Source organism: Sebastes fasciatus, chromosome 20 (genome assembly GCF_043250625.1).
Source record: "Sebastes fasciatus isolate fSebFas1 chromosome 20, fSebFas1.pri, whole genome shotgun sequence".
NCBI lineage: Eukaryota > Metazoa > Chordata > Actinopteri > Perciformes > Sebastidae > Sebastes > Sebastes fasciatus.
Genome location: NC_133814.1, coordinates 21,116,204 through 21,142,010, shown reverse-complemented (window position 1 = coordinate 21,142,010; position 25,807 = coordinate 21,116,204). Strand labels below are relative to the sequence as shown.

Here is a 25,807-nt window from a genome sequence, read left to right as displayed (position 1 = left end):
TCCCTGGTTTGTGTTCAGCTGTGCTTTGGAATGAAAGGCAAGATGTCTGCTTGCTCTCTCTCTCTCTCCACATCACATCATGGAAACTCACCGAGAGCTCGTTCACTGGCTCTGAAACGCACCTTGCTCTGTCATTTATTAGCCGTCTCTCCCCTGGGCAGATTTACATGTTGGAAGTTTAGAAGGCCGTGAACGTTTTGGTCATTTCCTGGCTCATGATTGGTGCTGTATAGATGGAAATCATTTATCGATAACACTTCAAGTGTCTGCTTTTCCTTGTGAGTCAAATAGTGAGATGAAGTCTGGTTTATAGGGATGAAATCAGCCCCCTCTTTCCTACATCTTTACTGTTGTTCTCCACTGCTTAATATGTTAAAATGAAATAAAACAGTCCATCACAGTCAGCGTCTACGTGCCTGGATGGCTGGTATTTGCTGGCCACCAGTAGCCATTTGTTAAACCTCACATTCTGTGTCATTGTGTTAGCATCCCAAATTATCTTTTTTTCTTTTTTCCTTTCTGTCCACGTTTGCAAGCAAAAGAGTAAAAAAAAAAAAAGGAAAAGAAAGAAGAGGAGGTGCTCCTCTTTGCCTGACATGAAGCATCAACTTTTCATTTCCCAGGCCTGCCACATCAACAAAGGGAGTATACTTGGCCGTGATGCAAAGAGGAGGAACAAAAACTGTCGAGACAAAAAAAAAAGTAAGAATCGACCACAGAGGGGGGAAAAACGGGAGGGAGGAGCAGCCCGTTCTGACAAAATTGCAGGATGATGGTGGGTGAATATGCACTTAGAGTACCCTCTGACACCATTAACCTACGCTTAGTCTCAGTTTCTGTTTGTGTTGGTGCTGCTTTTGTTACACTATGGATGTAAAGCGACAGCATTTCATAGATTAGAGCTTTGTGAAAATGTCCATGAAAACAAAGAATCCGAAAAGAAGAAGAACTGAGCGTATATTTAATACATAAAATATGCTTTTTGCTGCATGACGATTGCAGTGTGTTTTTTTTATGAAGGAACACTTTTGTGAGGCAATGGCCGAACAAAGTGAATCATCTCTGCAGCGCACCAAATGTCTGAGTTCATTCAAAACAGATGGTCTCAGTTAGAGCACATTGTCTCGCTCAGGAAAGAATTTGAAGGTCTCTTAACGGAATATAATCTGCAGATTACAAAGATTTTAAAGGTTCTCTATATGATATCCAGAGCATTAATATAGCAGCAAACAACTATTTGCTATGTAAAGATATAGAGGAGTAATGTCTATCTGAGCAGAGAATGAAGTCACTCTCCCTCTCTGTGTGTGTGTGTGTGTGTGTGTGTGTGTGTGTGTGTGTGTGTGTGTTGTAATCTGAGCTGGGCCGGCCATGCGTGTTTGTTTTTTAGTGCATGTCAACGTGCCCCACTGGCTAACTCATGGCCCACTCTCTGCACTGCACACATATGACAGCACCGTCCCGGAAGCGTAGCACCCACCTTCCGGTTCCCCCTCAGGTTAACACTGTTAGCTCTATTAGCACTGTTCCTATTGTTTTCACTGTTAGCGCTGTTAGAATCATTAGCTGCTAGCCACCCGCTCAGCCGTCGCCATGTTGAGTAGAAATAATAATAATAATAATAATACATTTTATTTAGTGGCGCCTTTCTGGACACCCAAGGACACCTTACAAAAATGCTCCCAGTCTCACATTTAACACCTTCAATATACAGAATCTGATGTCACTATCCTACATACTGTTGAAATAAAGCAAGCAGCTACGTAACAGTAGACGCTTAGCTTGTAGGGATGTGACGGTGAGGACATTTTCCCACCGGTTAATATTCTCGTGACAACACCGGTGTTACCGATTACATCGGACATTTTACAAGAAAAGATGACACTCAATATCTTTAACGTTGGATGGCTGTTTATCTGGCCTGTCCGGTCCAGCTTTCGTTGCGGGGCCGCAGGTTTCTACCCAGCACCGCGGCTGTGAACGCTCCGTCCTCCGCACGGCGATTGCCTCATTAACGTTATGGTTAACTTATAGTATTGGGTTTAAATCCAAAGTTTTACCAAATGGGTGCTTTTGCTTTTCACTTTGACACCAAATCCTCCGCCATCGTCTTGTCTGTCAACTCTCTCTCGTCCCGAGTATGAAATCTGACTTCTGCTACTCTGAGCTGAGCCTTCGTACGGAGAAGACACTTTGACTTTCAGATTTGAGCGTTCGTCATCCGACTATGTTTTGATAACACGCCGCTGATATGCCAAAATGAAATAAATGGGTTTTATTTCTATAAAAAAAAAGCAAAGCGACGGTGGGGGCAATGGTGGGAAAGTAATGTTATCGGTGTATGCTAGAACACCGTGTAACACCGACTACCATGGCAAGCCTACTGGCTTGGATGTTAGAGTAAAAGTGGATAATATGTTGTCATCGAGGTATCAAGTGTGCGCCTCCTTAATTTCAGAATAACGTCAGCGTGTCAATAACCGTTACAGAGGTTAGACTTTGCATTAAGTTTAATGGTTATACTTAACCTGATAATGACAGTGGCCGCCCACATTTAAGACAGGATCCACAGCTTCCTGCCCATTCAAACCTCTCCGACTCTAATGACTGCACTTAAACTGCATAGCCACCTGGCATATTGTTAGGTTTAGCAACAAAATCTGCTTTGAGGAACCCCCTCTTTGACTTATATTTTCTTGAAAACTTGGATTGTGAATGAAAACTATCTTGAGGTGAATAAATTCTACAGGTCTAGGATGACAAGGATGGCTCATTCTCATGATAAAATCCTGTGATCTTGCATTTTGCTTACAGAGATCATAGATATTAACCCCTGAGATTATAAAGGATGTAAACCTCCAGCACTGGACTCCCATCAGCCCACTGCCTCTCCCTCAACATGTCAAGACACTCAACAGTCTGCATTCCTCCTACGAACAGTTTTCCTGGAGCTCAGCCGCTTAACAAGACACCATCGCCGATGGTCTGCTTTCCTTATCATCTGCAATAGAAATAGTGATGTAGTTTAACATAATCTGTTGGCATGATGCTGCATGTGTCCACACTTTTGACTCTCACCTTGCAGCTGTAGAAACATAAAATTTGACAAAGATACAACATAAAGTAGCTCAACTTGGAGTGTTTATGCTTCATCTGTTTAACAGTCTTACATCTGCCACATCTCCACCTCTGTTCACACATTTTGGTGTCCTTTCCTCTCTCTCTCTCTCCTTTTAATTTGTGTCCTGTCTCTACCTGTCCTGCGCATTGCTGAAGTTCTTTATTACACTCCCCCCTCCTCCTCCTTGTTTCCCCTTAAACATCTCTAAGCAGTGGGAGGGAGAGAAGCACCCAGTTTAAAGAGCAGCCACCCTGGGGCGTCCTTCCTGAGAGTTCACGAGGTAGGAGAGCAGACCTTGTGTCAGACTCCACCCTCTCCCACCCGCTAAACCCAGCCCAGTCCCACCCAGCCTCTCCCTGCCTTACCCATAACACTGAGACCAACACGGCACCGTGAAATCATGCAATCTGTCTTTGGACTGTCAAATTGATGGAGGTTGATGCAAATTGATGCTGCATTGGTTGTTGGGATTGTCAGTGTAGTTTTTGTGTCACGTGCTGAGGTTTTTATTGTTCAGTTCACAGCAGTAAAATGTAAGAAAACACTATGGCCCTGAGATACTCCTCCCTCTTGATTGCTTTTGTTCCAGATTTTCCAAACGTTTTTCCTCCATATTCATGGAATCTGATATCACAGCTTGACGGAAAGCTTTTTTATTTAACTTTCATGCTCAAATGTTACCCAAAAAAACAGATAACCTTCTCTTAAGTGCTTTGTGCTTTGTGAGTGAAAGGAGGAAAGGAAACAAAGGATGACCACAGAGAATAGGTTGGATAAATGAGGGAGTAGGGGAACATCTTTTTGTTCTGTCTCTCTGCACATGAGTTCAATTCTTAAAGCATCTGGAATCACTTAAAGCTGTACTGCTGGCTGCATTATGCTCAGCTCCGCACTGTGACTTCAGCTTCGGAAACAAAACCTTAAGGAGGAAAAATGAAAACAGTCCTGAAGCAGAGTCAGACCCGAGGACTGAAGGATTTTTTTGGTTGGAAAACAGTCTGTATATGCCGTCATATACTGTTTTTACTTGCATAGAAGTTTTCTTATGGCAATTATCTGCCATGCTGATTTCATCTTTGTTTTGACTGATAGAGCCAACATACTACATACATACATATTAATTACTTGCAAATTACTCAGTGAGCAGGCACTGCAGCCATTTTAACTTTTTAACTGGAGGGTGGGTGCTATGCTTTCACGACAACACCGTGGCTCGGAATGACATTATCAGCTGTAACTGCTGTATGAGCGCAGTGCAGAGCGGCGGATATGAACGACACAGGGACTAAAAAGCATGCACGGCCGGACCGGCTATGTAAACAAAGCACAGAAAAAACTTCAACAAAGCAACTTCATTCTCTGCTCAGGTAGACATTACTCCTCTATATCTTTAAATCTTTGTTTGATGCTATATTAATGCTCTGGATATCATATAGAGAACTTTAACCCTAAACATCTGAATATTTTTGACAAAATAATCCCTAACTCATGGTCCACTTTATTCACTACGTAAATCAATCTTGAGTTTATTTTGTCAAACTATTTCTAAGTTCATGAATTAACATTTAACCTCTTCAGCTCACTTGTTTCACTACTACTTCTTATTATCACTACTGTAGTCAATTGTGCAAAGATATGGTTCATTCTTTTGGTTTGTGAGTATATATACTGTGTGTGTATGTGTGTGTTCACGTTTATAAAGAGAGAGTGAAAGTGACTCCTACAATCTCAGTTTGCTGCTCCAGTACCTTCAGGGCAGCACAAGCCGCAACAAGTAGGGTATACCTCTTTTATGTGACCTGTAGCTATGTATATTCCACACACACACACACACACACACACACACCTCCACTATAACTATAGAGAATCTATAACATGAGAGCTCCACAGTTCTCAGATGCTTTAATGAATTAATATATAAATATTGTTTTGTTTTAGTTTTTTTGTCCCTACTATACTTAAAATATCCCAGGCTGTTCTCATACACTGTTCATGGCTATACCTACGAAAAGTAATGCACTGTAATTCATATATATCCTGGGTGTCTGACCTTGAAGGCAGTAAAAACTAGCAGGAATCCCCGAAAAACAGTGGAAAAAGGTTTCCCGGACCTTTGATAATACAAAAAAAAGTGAGAAAAGTTAATATGCCAAATATGTGCACAAATACAGGCACTCATTGGCATGACGGACAAAAAAAGGGCTTGGATCAGCAGCTGTCTTTGTAGGACAGACTCTCAGATCAGGAGGCAAAAGGTGGAGTCTCTTCAGTCTCTCATTGTGGTCTCAGTGATGTCTTTGTCTGTGGTGCAGCATTTTCACTGGAGCAGTTTAATCACACTCAGCCTGCTGGCAGACCAAACATTTTGAGTCCACAGAGGATGAATCACGAGGCAGAGCATCTCGTCAAGTACCAAAGACCTCCAGTCTTTTCTCATTCTTTATCTCACATTATGTGTGAAGTGAAGAGGAACAGAAAAAGAATGTTTATAAAGTAGGGCAGTCAATCGATTAAATTGTTTAATCTCGATTAATCGCATGATTGTCCATAGTTAATCGTTATTCATCGCAAATTAATTTTTTATCCGTTCAAAATGTACCTTAAAGGGAGATTTGTCAAGTATTTAATACTCTTATCAACATGGGAGTGGGCAGATATGCTGATTCATGCAAATGTATGTATATATTTATTATTGGAAATCAATTAACAACACAAAACAATGACAAATATTGTCCAGAAACCCTCACAGGTACTGCATTTAGCATAAATAAATATGCTCAAATCATAACATGGCAAACTGCAGCCCAACAGGCAACAACAGGTGTCAGTGTGTCAGTGTGCTGACTTGACTATGACTTGCCCCAAACTGCATGTTATTATCATAAAGTGTGCATGTCTGTAAAGGGGAGACTCGTGGGTACCCATAGAACCCATTTACATTCACATATCTTGAGGTCAGAGGTCAAGGGACCCCTTTGAAAATGGTCATGTCAGTTTTTCCTCACCAAAATTTAGCGAAGGTTTGGAGCGTTATTTAACCTCCTTCGCGACAAACTAGTATGACATGGTTGGTACCAATTGATTCCTTAGGTTTTATTTTTTTAGTTAGTTAGTTTTTATCTTCACTCTAGCTTTACAACTGAGCCCGCTACAACCTAAAAATCGCGTTGCGTTAAAGAAATTAGTGGCGTTAAAACAAATTTGCGTTAACACTTTATTATCGTATTAAATTCAACAGCCCTACTATAAAGCTTAAAAAAGGTTGCATTATCAGCTGTAATGAATAGAGTAATGAGTACACAATAGTTCTTGATATTTTCCATCTGGAACACTTTAGATGTCTAAAACTGAGAGGTCATCCTGCCAACATGGCCTCAGTGCTGAAGTAGGTAGGTACGATCCCTCTGGGATCATCATGCTGTGAGGCCTTGTCCTCAGACCTGGGGGAACCAGTGAGTAGAGGCCAGAGAAAACAGCCTCTCCCAATGAAAGAGCAAAGCTTTCACTACACAGGAGGTCAGAACAGAGGATTTAGTGTCAGTCAGCTGGAGACCGGAGCTGAGATGCAACAGATGACATCCCAAACCGTGCCCATGTGTTTGTCTCTGAACCTCAGAGGAAAGATTTGATCTCAACACCAGTGATAGTAGTCCAGTAGTCCTGAAGTGGTGAACCCTAACAATCATAGGAAGATGTGTCTTGCTAAAGTCTGAAGTTGCAGCACAGGAACATTTTTAAGCCTTTTTGATGTGGCCAAAATATTAAATACTAAATTAAAGGGCATTTGAATCCATGGAGGAATTGACCGTGCCACCTTCTGGCCGAATGTTTCTCACATCTGTGCTAAGTGGAAAAGTAAACAGTTGGTGTGTGAAGATCAAGACCTGAGCATGTCTCAGCAAACTGTGAAACACTTTGCAAACTGTGGAAAAGGTGAGCTCTGGAACAAATCTTGAAAAGTTAACTAAAATAAAGAAAATGATCTGTGAATGAGCCATTTTTGTTGCTTATAAATCAAATTTTTTTCTGATGTTAATCATGTGTAAGGCCTCGATCAGACAGAGTACATTTTAGCAGCTTGGGGCCGCTTTTTGTAATTGTTTTCATTGAGAGTGAAGCGTTTTGCGCGCCGTTTTTACCTAGCTGGTGCCTTGAGTTTATCCACTCTGTGCGTTATTTCTCATCGAGGCGTCTTTTGCTGGATACCCGGAGCTTTATGACTTTACCAACCGTAGTAACCATGATCTGGGCCTGCAGCTTATTCCTAAAACCTGGATGTTTTTTAGCTGCATCTTTGCTAAGAAAGTCTTCTTTTCTGCTGAGGCATAAAACCTCATCAAGTCGATTCAAGTTTATTTATATAGCCCCAAAAATCACAAGTGCTTTACAATCTATACAGCATTTAACACCTTCTACATCCTTAGAGCCTTGACTCAGATACAGAAAACGCCACATAAACCCTACAGTGTACCGTCTGTATCCAAACCATGTGTTGAGGAGTCATCTCCTTGTGAGGGTTGGCCGGGATCACACCCACAGAAGAGCCCCCTCTAGTGCATACTGTCTCCAGCATTCAGACTCACCCCAACTTCACAGAGCAGAAGGAGCAGTGATGACGAATGCGGATGCATTAGGCAGATGAGGATTACTCAGTGGAGGGGGTGGGCATATAACAAGGGGAAGGTATAAGGGGGTGGGGGGTGAAATGTGAGACTGTGGATCACGTCTGAAGCATCCGCCTGGGAGGAGGAGTCACATAGTGCAGATGGGTGTGAAAGAGCGAAGAGATTAACTCTTTGATTTGACCACAATATTAGTTTAATGTATTTTCCTCTTCTTTGAATTCTTGACATCTCCTGTGTGATTATTTATATGCAACATTACCATTATCGTCCTTAACCCACCACCATCTAACATTCTCAGAGCTGGATTAAAGCCAGAGATTCCTTCTGAAACGCTGTAAACTATGATCACATAATAGACTGTTGTGGCTTTGTGGTTTTGCAGGTGGTGATTACTTTTGTTTTCTCTATAACAATGTCCCCCTCCCAGTCACTCTGTAGCACTACTTTAAATAGATGCACAGAAACGAACGCTGAGGTTGAAGCGGGACCTTCATGTCATTGTTGGGTTGATTGTAGAAGCAGGCAGAGCGCATACTTGACTATGACTCATATGCCGTGGTGCTCCGTGGTGCTCCTTTCTCCGGGCCTCCCTATTCCTGCCTCATCTCCTTTATCTCTCTCTCTCTCTCTCTCTCTCTCTCTCTCTCTCTCTCATCCAGACGCCAACATGCAACATAATTTACAATGAAATGTGCAGAGCAGCCTCACAGGAAATATTACAAACAGCTGAAAAGGGAAAGTAGAGGCCTGCCAAGATACATTCCTTAATTCTAATACAGTCGGTAGGATGAGATGAAGTTATTAAGTGAGGGAGTTAATTGAGTTCTTCAAGGTGGTAGAACAATAAATGCAAATCATTGTAGATGTGTTCAAACTACATGAATCTTTTTGTGAAAAGATGCCCATATGAAAAGTGCTGTTTGGATTTACTGATCATCAATTAAGCACTTCAAAATAGCGGATCAAATAACCAGCTTTCTTTGGTTTAAGGGTGTGGCAAACAGGGAAGCTAGATAGCATGTTGATGATTTCACCTTTCTGAAATTTTGGAGGAAATGATGGCTGCAGCCAACGATTAATTTGTGAAAGGGAATTGTCACCTTAATCTGCAACTCCCCTCGGCGTTACGGAGCTTTATAGTGAGTTTGAGCTCATTGTTTAGCTGTCCGACTCGCAATATTACTGTTTTGGTTCACTCTCACTGCTCTCACTGCAAAGTTGGAGACTAGTTGGTGAACATGGTGGAGCATTTAGCAGCTAAAGAGCCAAATATTTCCCTCAGGAGCTGGTAGAGACCAAAAACAGAGCTAAAAGACAATACATTTTGGACTTAAATAACACAACTGCAAATGACTGATAATGTTGCTCCATAACTACTGGATGTGTAAATAAGCAACAGTTTGCTAACAAGTTCAGCTATATCAACTTAAAGCTATGGTAGGTAATGTATTTTAGAAACGTTCTTTGATATATTTGTTGGAGTTCTCATTACTTCTGGACAGCAATCAATAAATCAAATACTCTGACAAAAAAAAGAGAAAAAAATCCAGTATCTGTGGCTGTTTCAAGGGCTATCTGCTATCTACAGTCCTGCCTACCTGCGTGCACTCTGCCCGTACACTCATTGCACGTCACCAGAGTCTTCCACAAGCAATAGACATATTCGTTGTTTATGTTCATACTGATAATTTTGGGGGAGTGGCTTTGGAGCGAGGCCTGAAGGGACGGACGGTCAGTGTTGCCACCTTGGCGACTTTCTCTCTAGATTTAGCGACGTTTTGAGCTAGTGCTTTTTAGGATTTGCAGCTTTTCTTTTGTCATATCTGATAGTAACATGTAAAGATATTCATGTTACTATCAGATATGACAAAGAAAAGCTGCAAATACTCGCAAGTTGGCGATCATTTTTCCTCCAATTGATTGATCAACTATTACTTCAGCTTGAACTGAAATTGTGTGCTAATTTCTGTACATATAACAATAACATGACTGACTAGATTTCATATTAGAGAACGCAGAGCTAACCTAAACATTACTGTATGTACAACTGCTAGTGTTGAGCTTTAAGTGTGCAGACTTGTGGGACCAGCAGTCTTTCAGATTGTAGACAGATTTTTCAGGCAGAAGGGAGATTTGGGGAAGGTGCCATTTTGGATTTGGATTTTCCATTTAGCTCAACAGAAAGTTGGCCTCCAGCAGCAGCTTTTAGCCGACATCGGAGAAGAGGTCTGTGATCTATGCGGAGCAGGAAAACAGCTTCAGTCTGGTTTCATCCACAGAAACAGAAATGAAGATTTTTTTCTCTTTCCTCTGAAAACTAATTTGACAATTTAGATTTAAACCTCCATGTATGGCAAAATTCTAAGTTTTCATCTATCAAGGGCATCATACTGCACTAAAAGATGGTAGTTAAAGTAGGAGTGACCCTTTAAAAAAACGACCGGTGTTGCTTTTTATCACCTGCTCATGCCTTAAAGCTCAGTCTGATCCGGGGGTGCTATCTTCAGACTGGCTCTTCCTCTCATCTGGGTCGTCTGAAAGTTTCTTCTGAGAGTGTTCAGATTGGTAGCAGCTGTGGTTGTTGGCTAAGTTCAAGCTGTGGGAGGCTGCGGCAGGCCAGCGGGGAGGAGCTCCAACATCTGGAAAAGAGGGAAAGCTGGCTGAAACACAGAGACGAGAGCCTAGCAACACGAATACTCCCCTAGCCAATCCTGTCGCTACAGTGCTTGCAAGTTTACACTTTGCTTTGTCTAAATAAAAGTTTTAAGATGCCAGAGTTGTTGGATTAGAACCACCGCCTCTGAAATATTCATTTAATTTTAAAGAGTGCATCTTCTGGATAGAGAGTGTCGGACAGAGCGTCTGAGACAGTGGAAAGAGTGGACTGCTGTTTTTGAGATCCGACCCTCTGGGCCTCTCCTGATGTAAGAGCGTGTCTAAACATGTGGGAGCTGCCTGCAAGAGGAAAAAAGGAGGAAGGGGGTTGAGGTGGTGCTTGTGCTGGTCAAGAAAAACTTCAATTCCTCCTCCTCAGATCCTCCCAGTCTATCTCTTATGACTCTTTCTTAGTCAATTGACACATTTCTACTTCAGTTTCTCTGGACTTACTTTCTGTAGTTACATAGAAAAAACTTTTGTTACTACAAAGTTGAAATGTTTTATAAACAGTCTACAAAATAAGTGGCAAACTACACTGATGAGGAATCTCTATAGCCACTGATGCAATGAGTAAAATGTGGTAATTGTGTCCTCTAGTCAGTGATTATTATAAGGAATTAAAACCTGTATAGTGTGCTGCAGGGATGACGTATTTTTGTAGGCCAACCAGGAAGTATAGCATCACCCCGGTTCCCTCGACAAAAAACAAATGAGATTTTTCCATTGGGTTTTGGATTATTGCAGGAAATAAGCTCAGTGGCAAACACACGTTTATGATATTTACACGTTTTGTTCAGCAAGATAATCTCCACAAATGAACACCACTTTTATGATTTGTGAAGTGTGAATGCAATCGCCAGAAGTATAAAGCTAACGTCAGGCTATAAACGAATCACACCTGGTCACATGAGCGTGAATATACACAAGGAAGCTGTAAAGGCAGACAAGTCAGCCAGCGTGATGACGTTTACTATTCTCATTTAGCCACTTGTTAGCAGCCGTCTTTTTTAAGACACACAAAGGCTTCAAAATTCACGCGTGGGATATTTATTGATGTATTTTATGTCGTAGAACAAAACGTTAAAATCTCTTCAGCTTGTGTTAACCACAGACTTATTTCAGGCTTCTAACTAAAAACCCATTAAAAAACCCATTGATTTCAACACAAGGGAGCAGGAAGTGGACTTAACCAACCAACCAACCAACCAACCGACAGGCCGACATTACCCTCCCTCAAGCCACACCATCATGGCTAAAAAAGGGTGGGTTTACTTTATTCCTGAGCTCAGAGGGCAGGTGAGTTTGTTTATAGCTCTGTGAGTCAGTCAGAGCATAGCATGGGAAAGTAAGAGTTACTGTAGAAATAGATTTATTTCTGGTAAAGTACTGCGCCGTATCATGCCACGGTAATTATATGTTATGGCCTACTGAACTTCCAGCAGGCAAAGTCAATATAATTAACTCCTCTCCCTACCATTTTGCTCCTCATCCCTTGAACTTGCTTTAGTTTTTGCCCATTTTTTATTTACAAGTATTGAAAGGAAAACGGTAACAGTAGCAGGTTGCACATCAGAGCACTCTAGCAGCAGGGAGAGCGTTCCCTGAGTTTGTACAGCAGAGGGATGGAGGCTAACAGAGCGAGAGAGGTACTGGCATCCCACCGGCCGGCTGGACAGAAGGGGCATTCTTCTCCTCAGATCCCCCCGGTCGTCTCCTACAAACCACAGCTTGTCAGCCAGGATGCCCACCGTTTACTGAGGAAATGTTCACTTAGTGCAGGAAGTCTGAGGTTTCCCCCCGTACGTTTGATTTCAATACTTACACAAACAACACTGAGGTTATAAGTCGGGTCAGAACAACATAGGTGGGAACTAAGACACTCAAGAGGGGACTTACAGTCTCAAGTCACCAGTAAGTGATATATAAATATTTAGCAAATATAGTCACCCATCATACCTGATGCTACGGATTATTATGGATAGATTAATGATTTCTTATAGGTAATATTTGATTTAATGAACTGATCAAATCTATATACTTAGGCCTCTATTTTCATAATGATTTCCAGTTTAATTAATTTATCTTAAACTGCTCTTATCACCTATAGAAGAAGAAGAACAGTGTGGTAGTATTTAACAATCTTCTTTAACCTTTCTGTAACTTTTCCAGTGTTTATATAGATCTATATCAGTTTTAAGCACATTTAATATTTTATGTTTTGAACATTTGGATGGACATATTATGAATTTTTTATTTGGTTCATCAAGTTTATTGAACATGTACAGCAAAAAATACAAATATGCATTTTGCGTAATGCAAAAAAAAAAAACTTGTGACAGTAAAAAGATATAAAGAAAAAGAAACTTTCTGTACATAACATCACAAAAACATGCTTTACAAAATCGTAAAAAAATCAAAACAGTTGGTATCATGCAATTCTACTTGTGATTAAGCATCGATCGGCCGTCGCTGACTCACTGAGTTGAATCCCATGGGCTAACTATTTAGCATTTTGTATTTCCGTGTTAAGTCTCAGTTCGACTAGCACAGGCAACGATCTCAAAAGCAAACAAAGTGAGAACTTGTAGCAGTTCTAAGTTTAATAGGTAGTAACGAGTTAAATGTGATGCAAAAATAGATTTTTTATGAGTGAACCAGCTAGGGCTGACCCGAATGCTTCGAAGCTTTGAAACGTCAAACATTGCCATGGTAATCGACCTCCAAATGAGTATTCGAATGCTTTGTTTTTTTGTTTTTATACAAGTATGTAATAACAAAGTATAAATCCTCAAATAGCCCATGAAATAAGGAATAATACCACAACATTATTCATATTCAACATTAATTATTATTAGTTATTCTCAGACGGATATGGCTGTTTGTTGTGTGCATAGGTGCCTGTGTACAGTAGTGTGGCAGCGGCACTGAAACAGGGGAGATGGAGACAGACAGACAGAAGAACATGCGATGTGATGCACCGCAACGCGCCGCGAAGCTTTGAATACGTTTGAATATTTCTCACTGAGAAATAGAACCAGCTGTGTATTTTATCATGCTAGTATGTTGGCATATATCACAAGACTGAATGGTCTACCAGGAACACATTATTATTCTGGATTGGAATTAGTATACGTAGACTTTATGATATTGTTATATAGAATAGATCTGGGATTGGGTGCTGGTTTGTTCCTTTAAGCTTCCCACAACAATCAAAGGTCCTTTAGCATCTGTGCATCTGTGCATCTGTGCAGTTTCACTATCGTCCTGCAGGGGAAGTAGAGAGCACTCTCACTGCAGTTTCTTCTTAGCCAGCTGGGCCAACTCTCTGGCTTTCCTCTTCTTCAGCTTCTTCTTGAGGAGGAGCAAGTCAATGTAGACAATGTGATCCAACACTGCAGAGGCGCAGAGGAGTCCTCCATGCAGAGCGCCTGCTATCCCACAGCTGAACACGTCTTGACCTGGAACAGAAACACAAAAGTACCCTGCTGGATGAGATGAGACTATCTGGAGTCTGGATTCAAATGATTGTCTCTAGATAATGTTTTACAAGCTTTAATTCCTTCTGCTTTGTGACTTTCTTACAATTTAGTGCTTTAACTATATCGGTATCAGTAAAAACTGACTAACCACACTGCAAAGAAACTCTCACATTTCAAAGCACCCCCCTCCGAAGTGACTCAGGGCTTGTTGAGACATTTCTATGCCCGAGAACACCTCAATCACAAAACACAGACTGTGCTTGCAGAACTTTTTTTTTAACCGAAAAGCCTCGGCCAAGTTTGTAACTTTTCATACCTGAGATGTAGAGGTTTTTGACGGGGGTGTTGCACCTGTTCCTCGCCACAGCCTCGGCATGGAAACGCTCCAGGTTGTGCTCAGCGGAGTACATGGCTCCGCGCTGGGCACCCAGATAGTGCATGTTGGTCAGCGGGGTCGCCACGTCCTGGAAAACCAACTGGAAAACAAGTCATACAACTATTACAATGCTGTTAACACACATCAAATAAAAGCGTGGACAACCTGCAGTAACCCTAACACGCTTTCATAGCTATAAATTGATATTATTTATGGTTTAGATCATTTTAATGTACATGCACAAACAACAAAAACAATCTTAAACGTATGCATGTGCATGTATGACAAAGAATGACCGTTCCCACCTTGTCTTTGATTTTAGGGAACAAAGTACAGGCCCAGTCAAAGAGGTTCTTAGCAAATCTCATTTTGTAGTTGTAGTATTCGTCGCCCCTTTTGCGCACCGTAGTGTCCGTCCATTCCTCAAACCATTCATACTTCACCATCGTCAGTATGGTCATGCAAGATTTTCCTGTGAACGTGAAACACACAAGACATCACACCTAATCTGTGTGGACACTCAAGATGTGATATTATTTTGGTATGATGTTCTAGTAGCAGTACATCTTTAAAACAAACAAAAAAAGGTCTAAATTCTCTGATTCCAGCTTCTTAAATGTGAATATTTTCTGGTTTCTTTACTCCTCTATAACAGTAAACTGAATATCTTTGAGTTGTGGACAAACAAGACATTTGAGGACGTCATCTTGGGCTTTGGGAAACACTTATCTGCATTTTTCTGACATTTTATAGAGCAAGCAACTAATCGATTAATCGAGAAAATAATCGTTAGTTGCAGCCCTAACTACTATTATTTACAACAGTAGAAAAATTAGTAGGTGTTTGTACCAGGATGTCTTATTTTGGCTTCTGGGTCTTTGGAAGATGGCATTGTGATGAACATCATGGGAATATTATCCGGTGCTTCCTCTTTGCTCAATGCAAAGAAGTCCTCCATCCTAAAAACAAAAGAAAAACAACGAAAACGAAAATGTAAATTTCAGTCAGATCGGATTGGGCTGCTTTTACCAGGGTTAGGGTTAGTGTGGCTAAACATAAAACAATTCATGAGTATGGTATTTAAATTTTGGTGCTGAAACCTGACTGATCCTGTACTCCATCTAGAGGATAAAAAGAGGAACTCTAACTTGGTAATTAAATAAGCCACATACAGTAATATAAAGTGTGTTTATTACACAGTAGCTACACTTTATTTTGGGAGAAGCTGACCCACATGAACAATGATAAAATGAGTTGATGTTCCTGGGAGCAAAACTACACTGACTAGTTAGTTTTGCCTCTGTGAATTTATTGCATTCCTACTTCTTATACAACAGCGCCCCCTTGTGTTAATTACGTGTCCGTGTTAATTGGGATCAGTGCTCTGCACACTTACGACTTGTCCATATCGTTGTTCTTGAACAGCCAGAAGTTGGTGGACTGGAGACCCAACTCTTCTTCAGTTCCATCAAAGCCAGAGAAGACCAAGAATGATCCTCTGCCATGTTTCATCATGTTCAGTCTCTCCTGGATATCTACAATAATAAGATATATATGGGAATCACTTTGAAACTTCCTCCTTATTTTCACAATTAGAGTTAATAAAGCATCCCTTTAGATAAAAAAGGGATTTGTTGCTCACCTGTCTTGACACGAATCTCAGGGGGAAGAAGTTTCTGGAAGGTGGTGAAGATGCCACAGTTTGAAACAACCACAGGTGCATGAACCTCCACTTCCTCCTGACCTTTCCTCACTTTCACACCTGTCACAGGGCACACAAATGGCACACTCCAGTCAGTTACCTTTTATGAGTATGTCTCCCGTTAACAGGTGATAAAATGGAGCTGGACTCATTTCTCACCATAAGCTGCTCCCTTATCATTAACCAGGATCTGGGTGACTGGAGCTCTGACCAGGCAGTTTCCTCCGTATTTCTGAATGGTGCGGATGATGTGGAAGGCGATCTCACTGGCACCACCTTTAGGGTAGTAGGCACCTCGTTTGTAGTGATGAATCAGGAGGGCATTGATCAGAACACTGGAGTCCTTTGGAGGCACGCCTGAATAAACACAGAGCGAAGGATTAATTATTACTTTGTTGTAAATATTTTATGCTCAACTGGAACTGTCATCCATCCAGTTAGAGGTCCACTGACTCTGAATTAATGTCACAAAGAAAATCATTTAAAAGAACAGGAGAATCTAGGAGAAAGTAATTTGAGTAAATAGAGAGAACAATTTGTGTCACTGTCTGATTTTCAGACTTGAGGTTTGTTTTTCTACTCCGGTAACATTTTTGAGAACCCACCGTAGAAAAGATAAGAGAAGATGACGTGGAGGTCCTTGTTGCTGGTCAGGGTGTTCACAAAGTCTGTTGCACCTGTGCCAGTGAGGCGGAAGACCGGGGTGACGAGGTTTCCGATGCCTGACTTCAGCAGCAATAAAGACACCCACTGTGGGATCAGCTTTAGAGTTGCCAGGTAGTGAGTCTTCTTCGCTGAGATCTGTTGGAACACAGCAGATGTTTAGGATCCATAGTTTTGTTATGTTTTGGACAGAAATATGCGTCCACTATCTAACAGTACCTTCATGATTTTGAAGAATGTCTCGATGGCCTCTGTGTCATCAGGGAATTGCTTCATCAGATGGGCTTTCATCTCAGTTTTACCGGAGAAGATGGTGTACTCTCGTTTCTCGTCGCCCAGGCCAATCTGGATGGTGTCAAAGTGTTGATTTAGTTCCTGGAACTCCAACTGGCCCTCAGAGATCTGGTCGAAGGCGATGCGCAGCAGACTGTTCTCGTGGACCTGACCAATGTAGTGAAGCCCTGGAGAATAAAGACAGGAAGCAGGAACATGTTATATAGTTATTTAAGTCTTCACAACATCCATTCTGAACACCCATGTGCATTGTTGTTCTTTTTGAGGTCACTTTGTACAGAAATTCATATTTTATAGGATCTTGCAGCACTTTCTCACTCCCAACTCGTCAAATACCGATGCTTGGTCAGTGGTCCTACGCTTCAAACTATGACGTACTAGGTACCCCTCTAGCGTCAGTTTTGCATGTGTCAGTTTCCCGACCCGATCTCATGGGAAGGCGTATAAATAGCATGACGTTACAAGGGCATTCAGTGCGTCAGGTGCACGCATTTTAGGCTTTTCGCGTGTATTTTGTACGGCGCTTTTCGAGTCTCATTTCTACGCCATGAAACAAAACTACGGTAACGTTCGCAGTTACTCACTGAGCAAACTAAGGTTTAGGAAAAACGTCATGGTTGATACGTAAACTAAGTAACATACGTACAGAAACAACGTAACATAAGTACGGAAAACACGTCACAAACAAACGTCACTTACGAAACAAAACACTGAACACTGGTCTCCTGGTTGAAAGTCCTGTGTTTGTTGGACAGCTTGTACATCTGTGTTTTTCTACAAAAAGTCCATATGCTGCCGAATTTTTTTTTTTTTTTAAATAGAACATCAATAAAATCTTTAATATTCAATGTTCAAAGATAAAAACAAAACAAATCATATTGCTTCTTTAAACAAGTGAAAAAATGTGTCAGTCACATAAATTACAAGCAGTCTTACCAACATCAAACTCGAAGCCTTTCTCTATGTAGGTGTGGCAGCAGCCTCCCGCCTGGTCGTGTTGTTCCAGCAACAGGACTCTCCTCCCTGCTTTGGCCAGTGTGGCTGCGGCTGTCAGCCCACCGATACCGCTCCCGATGACAATGACATCCAGGTTCTCGGGCACTTTGTCAAGGTTGAATCCTGGACAGGAACATACAGAGCTGATGGTAACATTTATCTTTCTAGTTCAGACACTTTTAATAAAGATGCATTGTAAATGTTATCAAGTGCTGAAATGTGTTGCATAATTGGGTTGCATAATACAGTCTGAAGGTTGCACTACACACCTCTCCTGTCATAGATACATGGCTGCTGATCTAATTCCTGTATCTGTGTTCTCCTCTTGGCAATAAACAGCAGATGAGACTGCAAACATAATCTCCTGGTCCATAATCTAATTTAGATAAAGACCACAGGTGAAGAACAATTACTGTAGGCCTCCTAAAGCTATGACACAGAAAACAGGTCATTTAGATAGCTGTATCAGCACACCTCAGCAGCTGTAAGAAGTACAGTAGACTACTCGTATATACAGCTTCCTTTTTCAAATATGTTTTACAGTATGGCCTACTTTTATATCCTTTGAACTATTCTCGGTTAACTTTGGCTTAAGTATTTACAACATACCCAAGACTCATTTGAATTGGTGTCAAGAAAGTTTTAATGTCATAGAAGACCTCTTGGAGTGCAATTTGCTCTTGAGTGCACAGCTCTTTAATTTTTATACTATTTTATCATATTTTAATTGTAATTTTCTTCTATACAGCTTTCATATAACATCAGATATATTGTTCATATTTTTAATAGTATTTTTTAGTATTTTTCATATTTTTATTGCAATTTTCTTCATATATTTGTCTATATTTGATTTTCGTACTTACTTTTATTTTTAATTTAATTTTTTCTTGCTATATTTATGTTATGCGCCAATACACCAAAGCAAATTCCTTGTACGTGAAAACCTTCTTGGCAACAAGTAGGTTGAGTTTTTTAAATATTGCAAAATTTAGTAATTTAATGTGACACCTGTGATTTTCCTGCTACGGCAAAATGAAATGTTTGCAGTGAAAAAGAGTATATTATTAATTGATTGATTGATTACTGTGACAGCAGAGATTGTAAACGCATCAGTGATTTCTGTACCTGTGAAAAAATCTGATATTTATTTCATAAAATTCACTCATTGTAATTTTATAATGTATTTTCTTGTTATTTTATTATAATAAGTTAGTTAAATAAGTTATTCTCTTTTTTTCCTTTTTGGCAGATGCTGGCTGGGGTGGTCCAATTTTGCTATAAAAATATAGAAAACTCATATCGGCATGTAAGTAGATAATATTTGTTTTATATATCCAATGGAATAAAAACAGATAATACTCTACGATGTTTAATATATATTATTTGGGTGTCATTTTATTTTTTTAGACTACATTTCACATTTTGTTAAATGTGCATTCTCCCTGGGAGTTTAGTGTAATAATTTAAATATTGAATGTGTTGTATCTTGTTAAATTGTGTGCCTACAGAGCTAATCAGGATTAAAGAGGAACGCCATCTAAATTAAGAAATTTCCAATATTGTCATATAGATATTTCCACAGCCTATAAAGTTCAATTGATATGTGTGAACATGAGCTCCTCTCTCTCAAAGCCAGAAACCAGAGAAGTCTCAAACTTGTGATGTCATAAGGACTAATTGTTGATGTTTATTAATATTATTAGACTGTCTTAGACCATAGGAATAACATGTATGAATGAAAATGGCCGTAGTTCCCCTTTAACTGGTAGAAAATATACTTCTTTAACAAAGCATTGCATCACATTCCTGATTATTTGCATTAATAGCATTTTCAACTGCAATAATTTTACCTTGCTTGATAACTTTGTCCCGCTTCTTCTGATCAAACTCTCGAGGTCCAGGCGGTCTCACTGACTCCAGGGAGAACGGGCTCGGCTTCCCAAACAGGTACCAGTATGTGCCACCAGCCCATATAACCAACCAGACTAAGAAAATCAAGAGCCACATGGTGGAGAAGTCACTGTTTCAGGTGAGAGTGTTCAGAGCAGCAGTGACAGGTTTAATCTGAACACCGGTCTCCTCACGAGGCTCCTTTTATTGCGATGAGTGCCAAAGGTCTGGAGAAGATGGGTGGGCATTCGACATGTAACACATACGTGTCAGGGCAAGCAATAAAGATAAAGTGGTGAAAGACCCTTTTTGATAACAGTGCACAGATCACAATAATGGTGTTTCCGCTGGCACACAGTTACATCTAGACAATAATTGCTGAGCACTCATTTGGTGCAGATAAAAACATGAAAAGCAAGCTCCATTGATTTCACTTGTCTTTAAAGAAATTCTTCTAAAAGCATTAAGAGATGCACTAATCTATAAACAAATTGTGTAAGGAATCTACTTAATATTTGAAAGTCAATTGTTCAATGTTCACGTTAGAATTCACAGTTATAACACTTCGGATTTTAAGGTTACGACACATTTTGTTTTCCTCCTGTCGGTTGCATGATTATTCAGTCATGCCAAAGAGGTGAAAGGAAACTTGCATAGATTAGATATCCACAATTGCTCTTATCTGATAAGACAATTAAGATAAACACCACATTGTGTGCAAGTCATTCTAGACTTTATACAGGCAGCGTCCAATCTTATGTCTTTACAACAGTGCAGCTGAGTGAAATCACTGAGTTTTATCATTTTAGGTCCAATAAGGTCCTTGTGGAAGCGTTATGACATAGATTTTTTTTTTTCAAAGACATAAGAAATTTAGACCTTTCACTGTGCAACTCACTCTAATAACCCGGGAAGTAAGTTGTCCTACCATATCCACAATATTTCTCCCCTGAAGGAGAATAATAAACGTAAATCTGTGATTACCCAGTTTCCTTACTATCATTTTAGGTAATCCATGCATGGACTTTTGTACTCAAGTTCTACACTAATTCAGTTCACCTTAAGCAATAGACTTGATCTGAAGCCGGAGATAACCTGAACCACAACAAAGCAACAAGCTGTTATGTTGGCCTCAATTAATATGAAATTCAGACAGCCAAATCACAAAACAAATCACTCTGTTCCATTTAGATGCCCCAGTTCCAGTTCCTGCTCTTTTAGATATCATGAACCACCACAACCACACCACATGGACATTTTCAAAGGGGTCGCTTGACCTCTGACTTCAAGATATGTGAATGAAAATGGGTTCTATGGGTACCCACGAGTTGCCTGTTGGGCTGCAGTTTGCCATGTTATGATTTGAGCATATTGTTTATGCTAAATGCAGTACCTGTGAGGGTTTCTGGACAATATTTGTCATTGTTTTGTGTTTTTAATTGATTTCCAATAATAAATAAATACATACATTTGCATAAAGCAGAATATTTGTCCACTCCCATGTTGAAAAGAGTATTAAATACTTGATAAATCTCCCTGTAGGGGTACATTTTGAACAGATAAAAAATGTGCAATTCATTTGCGATTAATCGCGATTAAATATTTTAAGTGATTGATAGCCCTTCTGTATTCATACCAATAGTTGTATGGCGAATTTTGAAGAAATGCTTTGTATTTTTTGTTGCCCAGATTGAAAATGACACTAATTGGATGGAGAGCTCGAAATGGAAGCCGGGATGAAGCCGCTGGAATAAGCTTAAAGACTTTGATACAGGAAGCAGCTCTGCGTCGACAGTGTGACCGACTGTGAGGGAAATCCTATTAAGAATTAGACTAAGCAGTAGCTGCACGACTCCTGTGACTTTGCCCTGCTTTTCTAAAGCAACACAGGTGAGTGTCATGTTGATAATGTGCTGATTTACACAAGCAATATCTAGTGAGGCCTATTTAACATTAACCAGTATGACGTAATGAGATGAAAGTGCAATGGGAGTGCAGTAAAAGTGAGATATGCTAATATATATAGCATTAATAAGAGCAGCCAGGTCAGGTCAACGCTTTGTACAACTATTTGCATTTAATTACAAATTGATAAACATTTTCATATCAACAGGTACGTACAGTAATCCGGTGATGGAAAAGGTCCTGGTAGCAATACCATTACAGATCTTAGTTTTCTCACTAATGTACAATTTATCCACAAGACTTCTACAGGGACATTACAGCGATGTAACCGGCTCTCATAAAAAACTGTTTGACTGTTCCCTGCATGTCTGTGTGCTATGTTACTACGCAGCCTCCCTTGTCTCCCTTGTAGGGGTTCTTCTCATCTGGAACGCCTTTAATCAGCGGATCATTTGGAAACAGCTCCTCAACAAAAGAAACCGTCTCTGTACAGTTTGCAGCCAGCTGTTGTTGAGAGGAAAGAAGGAAACAAATGTAAGCTCAACAAAGCAGATTGTCTTTTCACAGCTATAAAGATGGACATTTAAACTTGCATGCTACGAATTCATTTATCTCCCGAAATTGTTTTCCACATTGTTTAAAGAGGCTTTTTGTAGCTACAATTCAAGATAATATTGGACAGATTCTTCACAATTGATGGCAAGAAAAGATGTTTTTAAAAAAGAGGTAATTTACTTACTGGTGTCCTAGCTGTGCTAACTTCCTTCTTCAACTGTTCCAGTTCCATTTTCAGGATTTCCTTATCTGACATATCCCGAGCCATCCTGACTGTAAGAGGAAATCAAGATCAAAACTTTAACAACAAAGTGTACTCTCGTGAGTGCTATAACCTGTGGTTTCTTTAGGTTATTCTCTTCAAATCCTTTGACAAAATAAATGTAAATCCAGCATAGAAAGATATCTCAATCATCAGGCTTTACCTGTTGAAAGGTGGGATCCCCAAAAGTCCGAGAAATGTGTTGGCTCCTAAGAGCTCATCGACTGTATACCTTACTGTAGTCCGGTTGCTTCTTCACACTGACTGATCTGTGCTGTCCCACTGCTCTTCATCCCAGCTGATCCCTGCTGCTGGCTTTTGGGAGAGGTCGCCACAGGATTGGACCTGATGTCACCAATCCCCCGTGATGAGATTAAACAATCAGGAGCCCTAACCTCTGAACAGGAAGGAGGAAGGTAAGAGATCGAGGAAGGTAAGAGATCCCGTACAGATCATCAGTTGAGGTGGAGAAAGTGAGACAACGAAATAGAAAATGATAGACGTTTGAACATCACATCGTCTGCTACTAACTGTGTACGCCTGTCAATCAAACAACGGACCATATCCGAAACATTGCCACGGTTCGTCCCATTCTTTCCATGGCTGATGCTGAAACACTTCTTCATGCATTTGTCTCATCTAGGCTTTGCTACTGTAATACTCGTTTCTCTGGCTTACCTAAATCAACTATTAGCAAACTACAACTTGTACAAAATACTGCTGCTATGATAGAAAATTTCATATCATATCAGATCATATTACCCCTGTTCTTATTTCATTAAATTGGTTCCCTGTACATGCTAGATCGGACTTCAAGGTTCTACTTTTAAAGGAACAGTGTGTAGCATTTAGGGGGATCTATTGGCAGAAATGGAACATAATATTAATAAGTATGTACTCTTTAGTGTATAATCACCTGGACATAAGAATCATTGTGTTTTTGTTATCTTAGAGTGAGGCGTTTATATCTACATACCGAGCCGGCAACAGAAAAAAAAAACACTGGCTCTAGATAGGGACATTTGCGTTTTCATGTTTACACATTGGCCACCATAGTTCTCCTACACGCTTGGCACCCTGGAGAAGTTTCAGTTTTGTTGCAAATCCTACACACTGCACCTTTTGAATTGTAAAATATGATATGGACTCGCACCATCCTATCACCTGTAGTCACGTCTCATATACGTCCACTTGGACTCAAGGTTGAACTGATTAGATTGTGAAGATTCAATAATTTATTACCATGTCAATGAAACATTGATTGGAATTTGTCTTGGTGTGTGCATCGGTAGACAAAAACAATGCAAGAAATACACATCAAAAATACAAAATACACATCAGCATAGACACATCCAGGATGAACTGATTAGATTTGGATGGTCAAAGGTCACTGTGACATCACAAAACACATTTTTCTCAAGAATTCATATGCTGATTATGACAATTTCACAGAAATGTTTAATAGGATGAAATGATGAAGCGATGAGATTTTGGACAGACATGGATGTTAACTGCAACTAAACCGGTAGGCGGAGGCATGCAACCACAAGGCGGTAATGTAGTTAATACATGTGTCTAATATTCCATTTGTAATGCTTTGTATGTAGTTTATCTCTCCTTTATACGTTTTGCTAATGTTGTTCATCATCGCTGTTTTTATTATATGTGCATCCCTTTGTGCTTTGACTTGACTTAAACTTAAACTGTGGTACACATACCAAAAGACATAAAGTATACACTTATAAGTCAATTGCTCTCATTTACTTTTCACTGTTACTTTAAATATTATATCAGTAGCTAACCCATACATTTAACTCGGCTATGACGGTGGCAAGAGTTGGGTTCATTGTGTGTTTATACATCACGAGAACAGGACCTTTAGCCAAGAGGAAGGAGGCCAAGTCATCACCACTGATTTGATTATATACTTTAATCTTGCAGTGTCCAATCAGTTGCTCTAAGTCTTGTAACGTCATTCTAATAAACAAATTGTGGACACGTAGAAGAGAGTTCAGCTACTTAATAAGCAAGAATAAATGATTTTGCTCAAGGTATCTTTTCACTCTGAGCTCAAGCTATTTTTCATTTCTTGTGATTGTTTGTGGGCAGTTTGGTGGCCGTGAGTTCAAATCCACTGGTCTTTTTGCACCTTTAAAGTACCCATAGATGTAAATGGGAGTGTCTTTCTATCTGTTATACAGTATATGTTAACCCACATAACCCCACCTCTCACCCAATGTAACCAGAGATAGGCTCCAGCATCCAGCCCACTGTGACCCATTCACAGGATAAGCAGGTGTAGTTGATGGATGGAGGCTTATTGGGCTGAAAATAGGCTGACAGCATCAACGTGGTTTGTTGATATTAACAGAAAAAACACAGATCCAGTGAAAATTAAGATTTGTGTTACACAGATGTGTTAAGCACATAACTTTATCCATTTAAACTAGCGTACAACAACAGCTTTGTCAGCTGCAACTTGTTCTAAATGTAGAAAAACAAATTTGTGTTTTTTTTACAACTTCAAGAAAAGTAAGATCAACGTTGTCCGAGAAATAGTCAAAAAATTGAGTTGGTATCTACTTTTAATTATCTGGGTTTTTTAATTGATGACCACTTGGATGACTACCATGGAATACAATATTAATACGTATATTTTCTTTAGTGTATAATCACCTGAAAATAGTTGTTGCGTTGTTTTAGTTAGCTTAGAATGAGCCATTACATAGGGAGCGGGTCCTCTTCACGGAGCTGGCCACCATGCTTCTACAGTAGCTCAGAACGGACAAACCAAACACTGGCTCTAGAGAGGGACATTCGCGTTTTCACATTTTCATGTTGGCCACCGTAGTTCTCCTACACGCTTGGCACACGGAAGAAGTTTCAGTTGGTTGCAATCTGCAACCTCACTACTAGATGCCGCCAAATTCTCCAAACTGCACCTTTAACTCAACCTGATTAAGCCATCTCTACCACTCGGTTTAAATATGTTATGCTAAAATAATCCACTGGATATCGCTGTGTCTTTAAATAGCATGTCTTCTTACAGGAAGTTAGCAACAAAAAGTCACTCCAGACATGAGGACTCTGTTTGGTCTAACATTTGAAGGTAGGCATATTCAACATATCATAGTTTCTGAGGCCTTACTGAGCAGAATTATGTAACTTCATCGAAAAAAAGTAATTTTATGTTAATTGTTGAATGGGACAAACCCAGTTAAATAAAGATTAAATATAAAAAGACACATCTTAAGCTAACGGTTTTATGAAAATGTTCCTTG

The 25,807-nt window shown here is 40.0% G+C and overlaps 2 protein-coding genes and 1 long non-coding RNA gene across 3 annotated transcripts in view; 1 reads left to right on the top strand and 2 right to left on the bottom strand.

Annotated features, from left to right (window-relative positions):
• The window catches only part of LOC141758744 (uncharacterized), a 31,749-nt gene extending 9,969 nt beyond the window's left edge, over nucleotides 1-21,780 (top strand). Inside the window, exons 2-4 of the long non-coding RNA XR_012591935.1 lie at nucleotides 19,164-19,220; nucleotides 19,810-19,943; nucleotides 21,494-21,780. This is a non-coding gene — a long non-coding RNA (uncharacterized LOC141758744). The remainder of the gene's footprint in view (nucleotides 1-19,163; nucleotides 19,221-19,809; nucleotides 19,944-21,493) is intronic.
• LOC141758741 (inactive all-trans-retinol 13,14-reductase) lies at nucleotides 12,651-19,988 on the bottom strand. The gene is made up of 11 exons (XM_074620387.1): nucleotides 19,765-19,988; nucleotides 17,855-18,037; nucleotides 16,844-17,085; nucleotides 16,567-16,762; nucleotides 16,121-16,318; nucleotides 15,902-16,021; nucleotides 15,656-15,794; nucleotides 15,109-15,218; nucleotides 14,565-14,731; nucleotides 14,200-14,359; nucleotides 12,651-13,862 (listed from the first exon to the last, which is right to left on the bottom strand). The coding sequence occupies exons 1-11, from the start codon at nucleotides 19,919-19,921 to the stop codon at nucleotides 13,693-13,695; spliced, it is 1,842 nt and encodes a 613-aa protein (XP_074476488.1). The 5' UTR covers nucleotides 19,922-19,988; the 3' UTR covers nucleotides 12,651-13,692.
• Nucleotides 21,781-21,850: 70 nt separating the features above from the next.
• On the bottom strand, nucleotides 21,851-22,827 carry gngt2b (guanine nucleotide binding protein (G protein), gamma transducing activity polypeptide 2b). Its single transcript, XM_074620389.1, has 3 exons — nucleotides 22,690-22,827; nucleotides 22,449-22,537; nucleotides 21,851-22,213 (listed from the first exon to the last, which is right to left on the bottom strand). The coding sequence occupies exons 2-3, from the start codon at nucleotides 22,530-22,532 to the stop codon at nucleotides 22,085-22,087; spliced, it is 213 nt and encodes a 70-aa protein (XP_074476490.1). The 5' UTR covers nucleotides 22,533-22,537; nucleotides 22,690-22,827; the 3' UTR covers nucleotides 21,851-22,084.
• Between the last annotated feature and the right edge of the window lie 2,980 nt (nucleotides 22,828-25,807).

Excerpts from the sequence above, each read along its gene's own strand:
- LOC141758741 (XM_074620387.1), bottom strand. The coding sequence starts at position 19,921 with ATGTGGCTCTTGATTTTCTTAGTCTGGTTGGTTATATGGGCTGGTGGC. Across the intron at positions 16,763-16,843 it reads CATTCTTCAAAATCATGAAG|ATCTCAGCGAAGAAGACTCA; the intron begins GTACTGTTAGAT and ends GTGTTCCAACAG. Across the intron at positions 14,732-15,108 it reads AGCCAAAATAAGACATCCTG|GAAAATCTTGCATGACCATA; the intron begins GTACAAACACCT and ends TCACGTTCACAG.
- gngt2b (XM_074620389.1), bottom strand. The coding sequence starts at position 22,532 with ATGGCTCGGGATATGTCAGATAAGGAAATCCTGAAAATGGAACTGGAA. Across the intron at positions 22,214-22,448 it reads TTAGCACAGCTAGGACACCA|CTGGCTGCAAACTGTACAGA; the intron begins GTAAGTAAATTA and ends TCTCAACAACAG.